Source organism: Cannabis sativa, chromosome 2, assembly GCF_029168945.1.
Source record: "Cannabis sativa cultivar Pink pepper isolate KNU-18-1 chromosome 2, ASM2916894v1, whole genome shotgun sequence".
NCBI lineage: Eukaryota > Viridiplantae > Streptophyta > Magnoliopsida > Rosales > Cannabaceae > Cannabis > Cannabis sativa.
This window is the reverse complement of record NC_083602.1, coordinates 80,932,156-80,950,613: the sequence shown is the minus strand read 5'-3', so window position 1 is coordinate 80,950,613 and position 18,458 is coordinate 80,932,156. Positions and strand designations below refer to the sequence as shown.

Sequence of the window (18,458 nt, the reverse complement as noted above, 5' to 3'; positions counted from 1 at the left end):
AAAAGCCGGTGTTGGAATGTTAATCACATCAGAACCGTGAATAGAATCACGTGTGGAAGGAAGGAAAAAACTGGGATCAGGTTCTGATGTGTGAAAATCTGGTGCTGGTGTATTGGTTTCTGGTGCGTCATGATCATTTTGATGGTGAGAATTAGGGGCACAAGCTGCTGGAACACAGGGATGAGAATTTGACATATCAATATGCTTTTGAGAAGCATCAGCAGCAAAAAAATTAGAAAAATTTGATGACAAACTGCTGTTATTTGAGAAAGGAAAAATGTGCTCATGAAATATGACATCTCTAGAGCAAAAAATTTTGTTTGTGCTAAGGTCAAGAAATTTGTATACCTTCATTCCAGGTGGATATCCCAAGAAAACACAGGCAGTAGCCCTTGGGGAGAACTTAAATCTCCCAGCTCCTAAGGTTGAGGCATAAGCTAAAGTCCCAAAAGTTTTTAGATGTGCATAACTAGGAGCTTTAGAGTTTAGAATCTCAAAAGGAGATTTGTGTTTGAGATTAGGAGTGGGAGTTCTATTTATAAGATAGGGAGCAGTGGTTATGCCATCTCCCTAATAAGCTAGAGGAATCTGAGATTGGAAAAGAATAGCTCTAGCAACATTCAATAAGTGCTGATGTTTTCTTTCCATAATAGAATTCTGTTGAGGTCATTGGACACAAGAGTGATAATGTATAATGCCTAATGAGGAGAATAAGGCTGGAAATTGCAACTCTTTGGCATTATCAGGCCTAACACCTTTGACTTGCACATTGTATTGGGTTTTAATCAGCTTTATGAAGGCAGGTATAACAAATTGGGCATCGAATTTGTTCTTAATAAGATGAATCTAAGTGAACCTAGAACAATAATCAACTATGGTTATGAAATACCTAAAACCTTCAACAGTGGGAGTATTGTATGGTCTCCAAATATCAATGTGAATGAGGTCAAAACAGTGTTTAGACAGATTATGGTTGCTAATGAAAGGTAATTTTCTCTGCTTGGCAAGAGGACATATAGAACAATGGAAATCATGACAGTAAGAATATTGAAATTGTAAATTTTTATTCAAAGGATGTTTCTTTACACAAGAAGCATGACCAAGTCTATAATGCCATAGATTGTCATCATTTATTCTAGAATAGGAAACAGTACAAACAGAGGGATCTTTATGCTCAGAAATATAATAAAGATTTCCAACTCTTTCACCCATCCCAATCACTTGACCCTTGGTGATATCCTGAATAATGCATTTTTGGGGAAGAAATAGAAAAGGGTAGTTAGATGAGTTGGACAAAGCACAAACAGATATGAGATTTTGATGAAAATCAGGAACACATAACACATCAGTAAGCATGATATTGAATAATTTGACATTTCCAACAAAAGATACTCTAGTGCTAGAACCATTTGGCAAACCAACAGATCTAATCCTGCTATTAGATTTAACCTAATGGAATAGAGAGGGATTAGAACATACATGATGTGTTGCACCAGTATCTAAGATCCAGCTGAGACTAGGAATAGAGATGAAATTACCTGAAATGTTTGAAACATCAGGTTGATCAGTTTGTGCAGCTGGTGTGCTTGTTTCCTGCAACTTCTGAGTCAACAAACTTATAAGCTTCTAGCATTGAGCAGCAAGGTCCATCTCTCCACTGCTATTCTCTTTGTTGTCATTGACAGCTGTGAAATTTGCATTCGATTTTCCCTGCTGATTGTAGACTGATTGGGCGTTTCCTTAGGGAACCTGCCATATAGACGATGGCCAGGTGGATAACCATGAACTCTATAGCATTTTGCTATAGTATGTCCAGGCACTCCACAATGTGTGCAGATAGGTCGATTATCAGATCTGCTATCAGATCTATTGTTGCTTCGATTTTCTTGAGTGCTTCCAGCAAACTGATTAGAATTCTCATTTGTGGATTGACTGCTTTCAGATTGAGGAATGATGATTCCTCTTCGTTTCTCTTCTTGGATTATACAAGCAAAAGCCTTATTGACATTTGGAAGCGGATCTTGAAGAAGGATTTGGGATCTAGCATTCAAATATGATTCATTCAGGCCAATCAAAAACTCAAGCACCTTGTCTTCATCCTGATATTCCTGAATGATCTTCAAAGCTCCACATGTACAGACCGGTTGTGGTCTGTATTCCTGAAGTAAATCCCAAAGTCCTTTGAGTCGTGTATAGTAGGCTGTAACATCATTAGAGCCTTGTGTCAATGTCTGCATACTTGTTTTAACTTCAAAGATTCTTGGTGCATTCTTTTGATGGAACCTCTCTTGTAATTCAGGCCAGATCTGAGAGGCATCTTCCATGTACATAATACTGTCAGCAACGGTGGGAGATACAGAGTTGAGAATCCATGATATAACAAGGCTATTGCACCTGATCCAAGACTCATAGTCTTCATCTTCTTCATCAGGTTTTGGTAATTTACCATTGATGAACTTGATTTTGTTTCTCTCCATTAAAGCCACCATCATTGATCTACGCCAAGAACTATAATTCTCTGCACCAGTGAGAATCTTAGGAACAAGTGAAGAAGAAGCATTATCGCCAGTAGACAAGAAATAAGGGCTTCGTGGATCATTGGTAGGAAGCTTACTACCATCATCCAAAGCTGAAAAATAGATTGGAACCAGTAGCAAGTCCATTGTGAACATTGCTACGAGTTTGAGTTCCACCTCCTCGAGCCATGGAAAGATGAAAACAAGAAAGTAGAAGAAGAAGGAGAAGAGATGCGGAAGAAGAGCCAAAGGATCAATATGGCTCTGATACCATTTTAGTTGCAGAAGAGAAACAATTACAGAGAAACAAAGAGAATGAAATTCATCTTTCATTATTGCAAAACAGAGGAATGAACAGAGTTTTATATACAAGCTTTAGCTAACTTCAGCTCTAACTGCCTAACTGAAATCCTAAAAAACTAATTCAACAAAATAACAGAAAGATGTAACTAACTCAACACCTTATAACAAATCATTCTAATATTTCCAACTATTATTATACCAAACCATGTGTGTGTAGGATTGTGGAGTAAAATTTGGTCTTACATTATCTTTTCTTACTCCTTGATCTATTTAGGGCTAAAGATTTTATTATCCAATTATAATTTTGTCCACAGAAGATAAACTAAGCTATAAAAAAAACTTCAGTGTGAAGTTTCTCTCTCCATGGTTAGTTTTGGTATTTTCTAAGGCTCCTCTCTTTGCTCCTCTTCTTCTTCCCTTGTACTTTTTCTCTTTCCTATGTGATGATAATGATTACACTTTTGATCTTGAAAATTCAATTTCTCATCGCATTAATGTTCTTTCTAATCTCCATTTAATTTTTACTGTGCATATTTTATTACAATTAATATGGTTTCAAGGATCTCTTGGTGTAAATTACTTACATCGTGTCTCCACAGTAATTTCAACTGCCATTTCTACGGTTTTGAGGCATTTGAGGATAAAGATTCCTACTCTTGAGATGTTTAGCCTACTCTAGGGGAGTACTGAGCAAATGGTTTTAAGATTTTCCCACTCTGCGAGAAGTCCCTTATTCTCTAGGTATTACTCTTTCTTCCTCTTGTTGGTCTATATAAAGACTATTTCATTTATGTTTTCGGCATTAAATCTGTTTTTACCTTTTTTAGTTCTGTTTCTGGGCTCTTAAGTATGTCTTCTTCAAGCGAAACTTACCTAACCTTCTCACACTCGCTGATGTGGAAAGTTTTGTTCATGAATTTGATCATGTCTCTTTGGGGTTCAGGAAACCATTCTGAGTCTCTGGTTGTCAAAATCCTCTCTCCCAAAGCTTTGAAACCTGCATTGATTGAAAAAGCTATGAAAGAAGCTTGGACTCTTCACTTTCCTATAAGTTTTTCTGAGTACCACTCTAGTTTGTTTCATGCCAGTTTTAGTTGTGAAGGTGATCGACGTAGAATTCTTGAGGAGCAGCCTTGGCATTTGGATAGATGCCTAATGATCTTTTCCAATTTAGAGGATTTTGACACCCTTACCCCTAACCAGCTGCGTTATGTCCCACTTTGGCTTCAAGCCCATAATATCCCTTTTGGCCAAAAATCCCCCAAGCTTGCCCAATTTTTTCTGATGAAGTTGGAGACCTCATTGAAATTTATCCTTTGTCTCTGCTTAAAAGGTTTGGTTCTTACCTTATGATTAGGATCCTCTTAGACATAACTAAACCTCTGAGGAGGGGAATGAATCTCCATTCAGGAAAAATTCTATCACTAAGTGGTTGAGTTTCAAATATAAAGGGCAACAAATTTTTTTTCTATTTTTGTGGCTTGCTAGAACATACTTACAATAAGTGTGGTGTATCTCAAGCATTGTGACGATTTTAATGCCCCTTTTGCTATGATATAAAGAAACTCTTCGAGCCCTTGCTAGAGCTGCCTTTAAAAAGAACCCTTTCAAGGTGTCTAGCTTTCTTCCTTTCGAAGAGTACTTTGGGTAGGGTTATGGGTCTGATCAAGGGCTACAACAAGTTGTTGATCAGTTTCTCAATCTATACTCTATTTTTATGGGTTCTATGGCTGATCATGTTTCTCAGCCAAACTACCAGGGTGGTCAAAGTAGTCATCTGAGGCCTCAACATGGTTTTGATGATACGTCTAGGGCCTTGTCCACATTGCCTTCATCCCCTATAGTGGTTACTTCTGTGATAACTCATGTTGACAAGGGGAAGGGTATTGCTCAACGTGACAAGGGGAAGGGTCTTGCTCATAGTGAGACTTAAGGCATGTTATTACAACTATTTTTGGCCCCTCTAGAGGGTTGTCTATTCCTGGTTTGGTTAAGACAGTTGCTGCTTCTGTGGCGAGAGTTAAGAGATCCATTGCTAGAAAGAATGTTCATGTGAGAGGTTTAGTCTGGAGTATGCTCAAGCGAGCTAGGGCTGGCTAGGAAGATGATGCTGTGGTGCCTATTGTTACTATTTGGAATGAAGCAGCGGGTGTTGCTATGCAACCTTGCCAGAAAAAATGAGTCTTATAAGTTGGAATGCTCATAGTTTGGGGATTCCTCGAGCATTCTAAAATCTCTGTCTTCTAGTGAAATAACATCATCCTATTTTGTGTTTCATTATGGAATCTAAGCTCAATTAGGCTAGGGAATGAATATCAAAAATAGATTGTATTTTGATAATGTCTTTGAAGTTCCTTAGAGAGGTTTAGGGGGAGGATCTTTTGCTTTTATGGAAAATGTTGTAAGGATTATTTTTTTCAAGTTAATTTAATTTAATTTAATTTATTTAAATTATATATTTAATAATTTATATATTATTTTATTTAATTTAAATTTAAATTAGATATTTATTTTTTAAAATGTAAATTAAATATTATTTAAATTAATTTTAGGATTGGCCAAAATACCTAATTTCATTTCACAGAAGTAATTAAATATTACACAGATATCGTAATATTAGTCCATGTATTAACTAGTTAATAAATCTAACTACAAGTTAACCTAAAAAAATAAGCTAGGGATGAAAAATTCTTAGGCCTTTCAGCATCAATCTTCCAAGCCATCGTGAATCACCGCCATCAACCGTTCTATCCACTGTCACTGTATTGGTAACAATTGAGTTTTTGAATTGTATTGCTGCTTATCTTCAAACTGTTAAAAAAAAAGTAAAAATTTATATTAGTTTATACATATATTATTTGTTATTATAATAATAAATACTATAATAATTAATTAAAACTTACAGCTTTTTGATCTTGTATGTAACGGTTGGGGTTTACATGTGCGACGATGTCACTCATGTATTTCAAAACATAAAAACCACATTCTTAGTTTTTAAGTTGTCTTGGACAATTTTCTAGAAAAATTCCTAGCCATGGGCCAAGAAATGCATTTGATGTCCCTATATATTTGTATGATTTGTTTGAAAAATTATATTATCATTTCAATTCATTAGTTAATTAAATAATTCGTTACATAAATAGTCATTAAATTACTACCTTCCCAATATTTAAGTAATTTGTTCGGGAACTTGGTGGTTAGATATAGGGTCTAAATGGATAATTTTCTTTGGCGCAACGACCTCTAGCATGCAATGCGCACAAAAAAATTATATTGGGATATAAGTAAGATAGTATGAAAATAATTTGAAGTTATAATATATAAGGTAACAATTAGCACTAAAGAATGTTTACCCGATATTCTAAGGAATAAAGAACATTTAGTGGTTGTTATTTATCGATGATAACCAAGCACCCAATCGTCTTGCCGCATTGTCAAAAGACTGACTCTTCTCTTCATCGTTGATACCATTCACTACAAGAAGCTTTGGGTCGTAAAACTTAAAATTTTTTCTCAAATCGTTGATGCTCTCCCAGAAGTGCATGCATTAAATAGTTAAGTATTAGTGTCTTATAATAATTTGACTAGAATTTGATATATAAGATTAATTAGATTAAAGAAGAGTATATATCATTCCAAACAACATTCCCTGGTTGCCGATGAAGTCACACATTGCAACCTGCTGCAAATCCTCTCCAGATTACGTGATCTGGGTACGTGGTGTTATGAATCCCTTAGGCACAGGCATTGTGATTATATCACTTTTATATTTGAGGTTCAGAAATTCAACAACCATCTATTTTAACGATTTATGGATCAAGTCCATGACCTTTTCCAAGAATAATTCATCTTCTTCATCATGACCGCCTTGTGGAGAAAGCATGAGAGCTTTCCCCTTCGACGCATCGCGTCTTGATGGCGGTTAAGCGAGTGGACCCTACAAAAAATACACCATAATATATTAAATTTCCTCTTCATCACTAACCAGGGAGGAAGATTGTACATAACAAGGAAGACAGGCCATGAACTATGACGACTACATAGAGATCTATGTGGATTTACTCCATCCGCAGACAGACCGAGACGAATGTGTCTTGGTTCAGATTTGAATTCAGGATTTATGTAGTTTACTTTTTTCCAAGCTTGGAAATCTGTAGGATGTCTGAGTGTTCCATCTTTCACTCTCTTGGTCTCATGCCAAATCAAATTTTCAGAATGTTCTACACTACGATATAATCGTTTCATTCACAGAATCAAAGGCATGTACCACATCACTTTTTGGGGGATAAGTTTCCTATTCTCCTTACTCTTGTTTACTTTCTGGTGGGACAAACCACAAGTCGGGCAATAATCCATGTCTGCATATTCCTTACGATATAAAATGCAATCGTTCGGACATGCATGAATTTTTTCATACTTGAATTCTATGGAATTTAACGTTTTTTTCCCTTTATATGTAGACTCCAGGAAGCAGTTGTCAAATGGTAAGATATATTTAAAAGCAACTTAAAATTGAGTAAAACATTTATCGGTCACTCTATTTTCTACTTTTATGTTGTAAAACTTTACCATTGTTGGCAATCTTAGTTTTGTACAACCATCGAACATGGGTTTATCAGCATCACTTAGAAAATTATCAAAATTTTCAGGTTCATTAAGAAATTCCTCATGTGCTTCGTTAAGCAAGTCCAATGGATGATCATTGAAATCATTACCCTTGATATCATCTACCCATCGCTTTCCTAATGGATATGGATCATCTGCTAAATGTTCACCATACCAACATCAAGTAGTATAGCTTCTATTGAAACCTCGTAAATACACATGGTCCTTAATTATTGTAATATTTTCTTTAGATCCGTTACAACAATCTACACACGGACAATGAATAGGTTCGACGTTTTTAGAATTCTTTAAGGAAAACTCTAAAAACGCATCGAACTCTACTTGAAATTGCAGTGTGTCTCTCTCCTCACACATCAATGATTTGTCCATAACAAATATCCTAACCAAAAAGTTTTAGTATTTAGTAACTAATAATAACTAGTTACTAATTACACAATGTAACTAACTAGGTTTCTCACAACTAATTCATATTAATTTACATATTACTAAAATTCTTGTTCTAGTTCGGTTTATGATATTAAGTTGTATAAGTTATAAAAGTTGTAATTAACTAACTAGGATAGTGCTTAGTTGATTGGAATGTTGATAGAATTGGAATGACTTTTCCTAAAGTGAATCCATTCATTTGTTTGGTTTGTCATTTATAATTGAAAAGTTTATATAAATGTGTTATGTCACCTAATTTCTTACAACTAGCGAGTGGATACAAAACTTTAACTTGAGTATAGGACATTATATATAAACATAAACCAATAAGAGCAATGCAAAGAATATAAATAGTTTTTTTTTTATTATTTAATGAAAGAATATGAATAGTTTTAATAACTAAATATAGAATAAATATAAATAATATTTTTTTAATGAAGGAATACAAATAATTTTAATATTTAACAAGGAAATCTTAATATAAACATAAATGAAAAGAGTTAAACAAAGAATACAAATAATTTTTTTTTTTGTTACGAACTTTTATTTTTATGTAATTATAAAAACTCTAAATAATAAGAAAATGAAGGTATTAAAAAACAAAATATATAATAAAAAAAGCTCATATGCAGTATCACATCACCTTCCTATATCATTCTCCTTTATTATTATTATTATTATTATTATTATTATTATTATTATTATTATTGATAGAAAGAGTACTAAGAGATGATGATAATTACAATTTATAATTGTATTGATTAATATATTATTGTTATTATTATTATTATTATTATTATTATTATTATTATTATTATTAATTAATAGAAAAATAATTTAGGCCTAAGAGATTGTTCATATTCATATTAATTGTTATTAAATTATTAGGTAACTTATTATGTGTTGTAACTTACTTATTAAAAGTTACTATTAATTAGTTGTTATCATCTTTTATATTTTAATAGAGATAGAATATTAAAAAAAGATGATACCATTTTTTTAAGAAAATAGTTAAATAGCTATAAACTAATTTGAGAGTGCCATATCATCTCTTCAAAACCTTCCTTTATATCTATTCTATATAAAGTGTGCCTATAAAACAGAATTCTTGGTTTATGAGAAATTCATGGTGACTTTTTATTTATATTAAAAATAAAATGACTTATTATTAAAAATAAAATGGTTTATGAAAAATTCATGGGTCACTTTTTATTTATATATAATACAATAAATCCCATTAAATCTAAAAAAACACGATTGGGTTTTTGCTGTTGTACATCTACGATTTTTCTCTTCTTCTTCTCTTCTAGAATTACCATTTTTCTATAAAAACACCCATTAAAAGAAGAAGTTATATTTTAGCACATACGGTATAATTAAGAAGCCATAAAATTTATAATTTCGTCTTCTGTTAAATAAAAATAAAAGCAACTTAAAGCATTATTATAAGTATGCTGCTTTGTACATGGTGCGACAAAAAGAAATGCTAATCTTATTAATTTCTCCATGTTCTAGCTATTAATGCAAACCAAAAAAAGAAAAATATTTACTAAAACCCACCAAAACTTACATCACTGTTTTTGATCACGTGCTCATAAATTAGAAGCACAATTAAATATATTAGCGAAATAGTGACTAACAACCAAATTTCAGAGTTGACGAAAAATCTGCAACTGAATGAGGTAAAGACTACTACAATATTTACTTTATAAAACTTTTGTTTCAATATCTTACTATTATTAACACTATTTGATTTGGATGTAGAAAAAATATTTTTGGATTGAGGCGGCAATAAAAATAACTGATACTGTCCAGAGTTTTTATTATATGTCATGTGACTCATGTCATAAAAAAATAGATTTATACAATCTCAATAAAAAAATTATATGTGACAAGCCAACATGCGGCCAGGAAGAATTTCCTACACCACGGTATATTACAAAAAACATATGATGTTATTGAAATTATGTTAAAATTAAAAAAGGCACTAACAATCTTATTATGCATTTTACAGTGCTATAGCATATGTTGAACTTGATGACAACACAAAGAGCCTATCTGCTGTCATGTTTGCAGATATCGTGGAAAAAATATTTTCGTGTACTACTGCCTGACTAATGAAATACACCGCAGAGGTGTAATTTTAAAAAAATAAAATAGTTTTACATGCCTTTCATAAGTTGATTTTTTTAATTAAATAAGCTATGCACACCATGTCTAATCATCTTAAATGAAAATACATCACGGTTTGCAGGTACACCGCCGCTTTGTTGACACTACCATATTCAATTTATCAACGAATAAATGAACAATCTAGATATATGCGGACCCGGCTAGAATGAAAAGTGCAAAATATAAAAATTACACTATTGTCTCTATTGAAGCAAATGAAGATTGAAATCCACCAATGACTATCATTAGTTTTCTTATCTACAGTTTTTAGACAAATGCTATCTTCAATTATCAATAATTTAGAGATTGATTTTTAATTTTCTTTTTATCTTACACCCATTTAAGTAATGTTTCTTTAAGTATTGAAACATCAATTTTTAATTTATTTTTGGATTAACTTAAGAACATATTTAAATCATCAAGCTTTCTTAAACACTAATATATTGCATTCCGTATTCACTTTTAATTGACAATATTATAAACTATAATATTTAGATACACATTGTAACACCCTAACTAGCATAGGCGTGTTTACGTGATTTTTAAACGTACTGTGCAGCTCGTTGCTAATCAACGAGATTTATGGAAAATGTGATTAATTAAAATTTTTACTTTTTAATTAAATACTCATAATATTTCATACAAAATACTTTGGGATCCCATTTACAAAATACTTTACAAAAAGTTCACTGTCTATCACAAAATACTTGTCGCCCAACGACTAACTACAGAAGCCCTGATGTCCCGAGGATCGTACGCTCCAGGCCTAACCACCGTGACATGTACAATATTTATTGGCTCGTCCTCACGGTTTCTCAGCTTTGGCCTTGCCCTTACCTACACATAGACATAGCACTGTAAGTCGACAGACTCAGTAAGAAAAGCATAAATCATAAAACATACATAAATCCCGGGTTATGATCAGACGCCCATACCCCTGACCACAACCCTAATCCCCGTGTCCCACACGGTACTAAGTCTCGAACGTTCGTACGACGGTACTTTTGACAGAGTAACAGCCTATACTCGGTACACTGGTCATACTCCAGCCGCTAGTCATACTTTAGCCTTACCGATGTGTTACAGTATCAACATATACTCGGTATGCTAGTCATACTCTAGCCTTACCAATGTGATACAGTCAACCAGTACAGTACCATCGACCATAATATCAGCTTATACTCGGTACGCTAGTCATACTCTAGCCGTACCGATGCGATACTGTCGGATGGTACGAAGCCAACATACATATCTAATGTATTCTAGCAGACTTTCTAACATGCACGCTAAACATGTAAATACATATGCATTCTGTTATACTAATCTTACCTCGATTCCGAATTCAGGTGTGCCGGTCAACCTGAGTGGAACGAACTGCTCGACGAATTACAGGCTCCTAAACCATAATAATCACAACACTGATAAGTGACACGCTAAATCACTTCTCGGGGACTTAAACTGGAAACTAAAAATTTCCCTATCGATAAAAAGCATGGAAATACCCTAAACAACACAAAAATGGGAAGAACTAGGGTTCCAAATTTTTCCCCAACCGGCACACCGGTTCTACAACCAGAATTCCGGTTCTGGGAGGAACCCAAAACACCAACCGGAACAGGCGATACTGAACCGGAATTCCGGTTCAGTGCAAGAAAATTAAAAAACTTCATAACTCGACCAAATAAACCCCAAACTAATTCAAACTTTCCAGACCTGCTCTAAATACCCCAAATAACAATTCCAAAGCAATAAACCACCCAGTAAGCACAAATACAAAAAATGCCATTAAAGCTCCAAGATTTGAGTTCAAAACTCAAGCTTGGCTAAACTCCACAAACATGCATCAAAACCAGCTTGAATCTACTCAAATATACATAACCAAACCTCTGAAAACAACAGCAAACAAATACCACAAGCACAACAAGCTATTTCAACATTTCACCATTAAAATCAAGATTTTGAGTCAAAATTCCAAACTTGAACAAAACAACTAGCATGCATCCCAAACTATTCTATTGCACTCCATTAATCATATATAAATTATAGAAAATAACCCATAAACCCAGCAACAACAACATCAAATTACTAAGCATGCAACTCACAAACTTTTCTTAAAATCCAAGAAACTTAGAAGAAAGCTATAAGAATCTTACCAACAATATGAGATCACTAAATCTTGAGAAACTAGCTTGAATTACCAAAGAAAACCCAAGATTTCTTGCTGCTCAAAGAGGGCCGAAAGAGAGAGAGCTAGAGAGAAAAATAGAATTTTGCTTTTTCTTTGATTTTTTTTCCAATTTTGAATAAATGACAAAATGCATAACCTTTCTTTATTTCAGCCAACATAACATCAAGTAATTTAATTAATTCATAACTCAAAGTCCACTAAAGGACAAAAGCTTATGGGGCAAAATAGTCCTCCCACACTAAAAGGATTAAAAGACACTAAAAGGGGTATTTTTCGGAAAACTCTAAATTCCTGACTAATCCCGACATTCCCAATGTCTAAATAAACTGCCCCGATATACTAAAATACTAAATTGTGATTCTACTGAGCCATACATCGCGTTCCATGTTGCCGGGCACCGAAAATGCAAAATTATGAAATTTCACTATATGACACAAAAATGCATTCTGAATTCAAATATAACAACATAAATAATTATTTAAATATCTATAAATAATTTTCATAATTAAATCTTAATTAACTGCTAATTTCCAAATTTAAGCTAAGCGGTCTTTACACACATAATTATATTCTTACCTAATAACTAATAATATTTTTTCTTTAATTTTTAATTGTATCACTTTCAATCAACATAGAAAAAAACTAGCATAAAATTTAATATACGTGCCTCGCACGTAATTTTTGCTAGTATATATATATACATTGATATTGATTGATAGAACCTAAATAGTCTTCAAAAATAAATATATCATCAATTACAAACACAATTTATTAATTTTTTTTTTATCTTTTTCATTTATCTTCTCATAAAAATACATGCAATTTTTTTTGTTAATTCAATAATTTTTAATATTTGTCACAAAATTGTCATCTTTCTCTACATTTTAAAATTAACAAATTATATTTTTAATTTCAATATTATTACTTTATTTATAATACATATCAAAAAATAATATTTTAAATTATATCACTCAAAATTAGCTAACACTGCGTGAAGCAAGACTTAATAAATAACATATATCTATTCTATATAAAGTGTGCCTATATAACTGAAATTCTTGGTTTTTGAGAAATTTATGGGTAACTTTTAATTTTTGTTTAATATAATAATAAAATATTATTTATATATAATAAAATAATAATAAAACAAATCCACTAATATTTGAACTGATATTAAATATTCTACAATCAAATATTTTAGTTGAGTTCAAAGTTTTTAATTTTACTTTGAAAGATCGGAAACTATTAAGTTTGTTCTTAATGGGTTTTCTACAAGGCTCACTATGCCGATAGTTGAGGCCAATGTCGAGTCTTCTAGGATCGAACAAGTTGTTTTCTTGACAAACAAACACCCGAACCCAGATGGGTTTTCCCCAAATACTTTGAAGAATGAGCATATTAGAAAATCTGGTTGGAACAGAGAGAGCCCTAAGGTTTCCATGTCTTTGGGTCCCAAAGCACAAGCGTCGAGCAAAACATGCCAACCATTCTCTCTAGCAATACTCATCCATTGATATGAGTATCGAGAGCCAATCATTCTCGATTGAAGTGGGAAAACGAACAACCCCTTGTTGTGTTTATTACCTCTTATTAATAACATCATACCCGAATCGCTGTGGGAGGTATTGACTCGAGTGCGTTTTTTGCTGTGGGAGGTATTGACTCGCACGTAATATTCTTCTAATATATATCTATATATATAATAATATGGTTCTTTTTTTTGGACGTTCGTTAATATATGTTTAATGGCTTTTGCCATTAATTTTCGTTTTTGGTTCATATACGGATGGCATATAATGCATCAATCAGTTTTTTTTCAATCGTGTTAATTGATTGAATTTTTTTATTGACTTAAATCCTCTTAGGTATACATATATATTGAATTGATTCGTAAGTAGCAGTTTATTTATTTATTTATTTATTTATTTTTCATTTTCTTTATTAATTACTTGTTGTACGAGTTTTTTGGCATATATATGTGATGCTGTAAAGTGATTTATTATTAATATGATATATGACTTGCTGTATACATACATATATATTTTATTAAAGATTATATATATTTATATATAATATGTGTGTAATATATATATGTTACAGTATAAATTGATAAATGTATATTTTAGTTCAAACAATTAAATTCAAATTTTAGTGTTGGTTTATAACTAATATTTTGAGTAAATTAATTAAAATAATATGTTGCCAAAGTTACTTTCTTTTGTGTAGATTAATTTATTTAAATATTAGGTTGGTTGTGTGTTTGTAATTGATGCATATATTGTCTAACCCAAAGGTAAGTGAAGGCTAGCTCACGGAGTTTCCATGCTTTGTGGCTACCATCTTCAATCTCATGCACTACTCTTCACTAATATTATAATTAATAAGATATTGATTATATTTTATGACTCTTTTTATTAATTACGTAGTCATTACTATATTTTTTATTTTGTCTATCTACTGATTTATTTGAAAACAGTTGAATAAATGGCTACAATATATACAACAATTAAGGATATCACCCCAACTACAGAAAGTTGTAAGATTGAAATGAGAGTGTTAGAAAAATCTGGAAAGCGGACAAGCAAGAGTTCACCACTCAAATATCAAAAGCTTATGTTAGCAGATAAAAAGGTATACAATTAGTTTATTTACCGTTGAAATTGTAAATACTCTACTAATAAATGTTATATTTTCCGAATTCTGACTATAAACACGCTCCAACAGATTATTATTTCATAAATATATTTTTTTCCTTAAAAATGACACAGGGTAATGATGTTGAAGCAGTAATATTTGGCACTGAAATTGATGCTAGAGAAAACACTTTGGAAGTGTTCCACACTTACTACCTTAGCAACGCTTATGTAAAAAAACAGCCCCACCTTTCGATAAAAAGCAAGACTACAAATATTCTTGGACATTGAACTCAAGAACATAAATCGAAGAAATCCAAACAGAAGACAACCAGATATCAGCACCAAACTATGATTTCATTCCGTTTAGCGACCTCCATACACCTAAAGAATTCAGCAAACCAATAGATATTTACAATTTGATTTTCATATATATATATATATTCCTCATTGACTAACTATTTAATATTTCAATTTATTAGATATTTTGGCTATTGCTCTCAAAATGAACCCACCAAAAGAAGTCAACACTTCCTATGGACTACATACAATTCAAGAGATATATTTAATTGATGAAAGGTAAACTATACATTTAATCTACCACTATAAATACACCCTTGTGTTCATTTTTATTGCGATATATTAAATACAATTTAACAAAATTTTTGCTAATCTATTTTTTTATTTCTTTACAAAGTTGTAGCTTCAAACCAGTATGTTTGACGATGTGGGGGCATAAAGTTCACGATGAATGCTTACAAATAGCAGAAGTAATCGAAGACAGACTCATAATATTGGGATCAAAACTAATTGTTCAAACCAAGAGAGGTTATTGCATTAATTAAATTACTGATATTTAAAAGCGAAAATTCAAAAATTCAATTAACACATACATTTTGATTTAGGGCTTCTCTATTGTCACGCGACACGCGTACCTTCAAAATCAATCATCAACTCCCCGAAGCAGAAGCACTAAAGGAATGGTAATACTCATAAAATCAAATACACATACTATTATAGCTACACATTTTACAAAAAAATTTGAATTTTTGTATACTATATTTATAATAATACTTACTTTATTTTAAGGGCGGAGAGTAACGAAACAGAAATTAAAAACGCAATAGCAAACTGCTTGACATATGAATCTTCTCCAAAATCTTTTGTTGGATTACACGAAATAGTGACTAACATCCAAATTTCAGAGTTGACGAAAAAATCTGCAACTGAATGAGGTACAAACTACTATAATATTTACTTTATGAAACTTTCGTTTCAATATCTTACTATTATTAACACCATTTGATTTGGACGTAGAAAAAATATTTTTGGATTGAGGCGGCAATAAAAATAACTGATACTCTGTAGAATTTTTATTACATGTCATGTGACGCATGTCATAAAAAAAATAGATTTATACAATCGCGATAAAAAAATCATATGTGACAAGCCAACATGCGGCCAAGAAGGATTTCCTACACCACGGTATATTATAAAAAACATATGATGTTATGAAATTAAGTTAAAATAAAAAAATATACTAACAATCTTATAATGCATTTTACAGTGCTATAACATAAGTTGAACTTGATGACAATACAAAGAGCCTATCTGCTGTCATGTTCGCAGATATTGTCGAAAAAATATTTTCGTGTAATGCTGCCCAACTAATGAATTATACTGCAGAGTTGTAGTTTTTCAAAAAATTAAATAGTTTTACATGCCTTTCATAAGTTGATTTTTTAATTGAATAAATTATGCACACCATGTCTAATCATCTTAAATGAAAATACATTACTGTTTGTGTAATGACCGCTTTAGTAATGTGGATTAGAAAAGGCAATTAGCACTAATTTTTATTATTTTATTATTTTATTATTATTTGTGAATTAATTTTGAATGTGGACCCCAATATTTAGAAATAAATATTAGAGTTATAATTTCTCAATTCTGGAGATTTTATTAAACTCTAGGGGTATTATTTAGCTTATATGTGAAATATGTTAATTTTGTAATTTTTGCTCGGCGACAACGGAAAATGCGATGGATGGCTAGATAATCACATGAGTAAGTTTAGAATCCTATTTTATAGTGGGGAATATTTTAGAGAAAATTAATTATCGGGATTGAGCGGGGTTATGGATTTTGACCATTTTACCCCTAGCTTTAGAAATACCCTAGTTTTAAGTCTAAGGGCATTTTGGTCTTTTGTTTATGGTTGAGTGAGGTGGCTGCCCAAGTTATTGACACCTAGCACCTTAATTTTCAGCCCAAGGATTAATCAATCCTTTTCCCAATTTGGAAAATCAAAGAAAAGAAAAGAAATTAAAAGAAAACATTTCCTCTTGAACTCTCTCTCTCTCTTTCTATTCGGCTGAGGCAATCAAGGATCAAACCAGAGTTTTTCCTTCCATTTTTGTGAATCTAAGCTAGGATTCAAAGTGGTTTTATCTAAGGTAAGCCCTAGAACTCTTGCTTATGTATTTTTGAGCTTTTTACTTAGTTTGAGCATGTGATTTTGGGAGTAAGTGGCTGTTAGGTTTCAAAGTGTTTAAGGTTCGAATTTTAGGGTTTAGTTGAGTTGATTCTAAGTCCTAGCTGCTGGTTTTAATGGTGTAGATGGTTTTTATGCAATTTTAGGTTTAAAGTTCAAAGCTTTACTCATTAATGGCAACTTGAGTTGTAGTGGTTTATTCTGTGAATTACTGCCTGGAAATCATTGTGTATGCATTGTATAGGTATACTGGAGAGTTTGGTAAAGTTTGGGATTGAATTGAATCAAGGGGGATAATTTTTTGGTTCCAATGAAACGGAATTCGGTTCGGGTGGTCTGTACCAACCGGTCGACCGGTTGGTGACCTGAAGCAGGGATGCCGGTTGGGAACCGGTCTACCTGTTGGGGGAATTTCCAGAACCCTAGTTTTGGCCAATTTTGAGTTATTTAGGGTATTGCCATGAAGTCTATCGATAGGGAAACTTTTAGTTTCAAGTTTTAAGTCCCGAAAAGTGATTTAGCGAGTCACTCATCTGTATTACTATTGTTGTGATTAGGGCATCCATCTAGCACGTGAATTCCGTTCAGGTCGGCCAACACACTTGAATTCGGAAAACAGGTAAGAACTGTGTATAATGTATGATGTGATTATCTGAATGTGTGTATATGTGTTTATATATGCATGCTTGAATTATGTTAAACACTACCAACACTTGTATGAATAAGTTATAGAGTGTATTGGTACAGTGATTGTTGTGATTATGAGTACGATACAGTGATACCAACGCAAGCATGGAAAAATGCTAAGGTGTGTGGTACATCACTCAGTGTTACTCAGTGATCGGGATAAACCCTACCAACACTCGTACAGTGAGGTGTGATGTGTATGTGGTATAGTGGTTGTACCCTGGTAATGAACGTTCATACTCATCTGTTAAGCTCTGTAAATAGGTGTATGGGCGCCTATTTACAGGTCGGAAATTATATGATATGTTATATGCATTTCTTACTGAGTCTGTTGACTCACAGTTTCTGCTTCCATGTGTAGGTAAAGGAAAGGCGAAGGCTGAACAGGAGTGAACCTGAGCTCGGGTGAGATT

General features: G+C 32.6%; 1 protein-coding gene across 1 annotated transcript; it reads left to right on the top strand.

Moving 5' to 3' along the window:
- Positions 1 to 14,414: 14,414 nt before the first annotated feature.
- On the top strand, positions 14,415 to 15,317 carry LOC133034045 (uncharacterized). Its single transcript, XM_061109063.1, has 2 exons — positions 14,415 to 14,862; positions 15,000 to 15,317. Exons 1-2 carry the CDS (start codon positions 14,716 to 14,718, stop codon positions 15,153 to 15,155), a joined length of 303 nt encoding a protein of 100 aa, XP_060965046.1. The 5' UTR covers positions 14,415 to 14,715; the 3' UTR covers positions 15,156 to 15,317.
- The last annotated feature ends 3,141 nt before the right edge of the window (positions 15,318 to 18,458 follow it).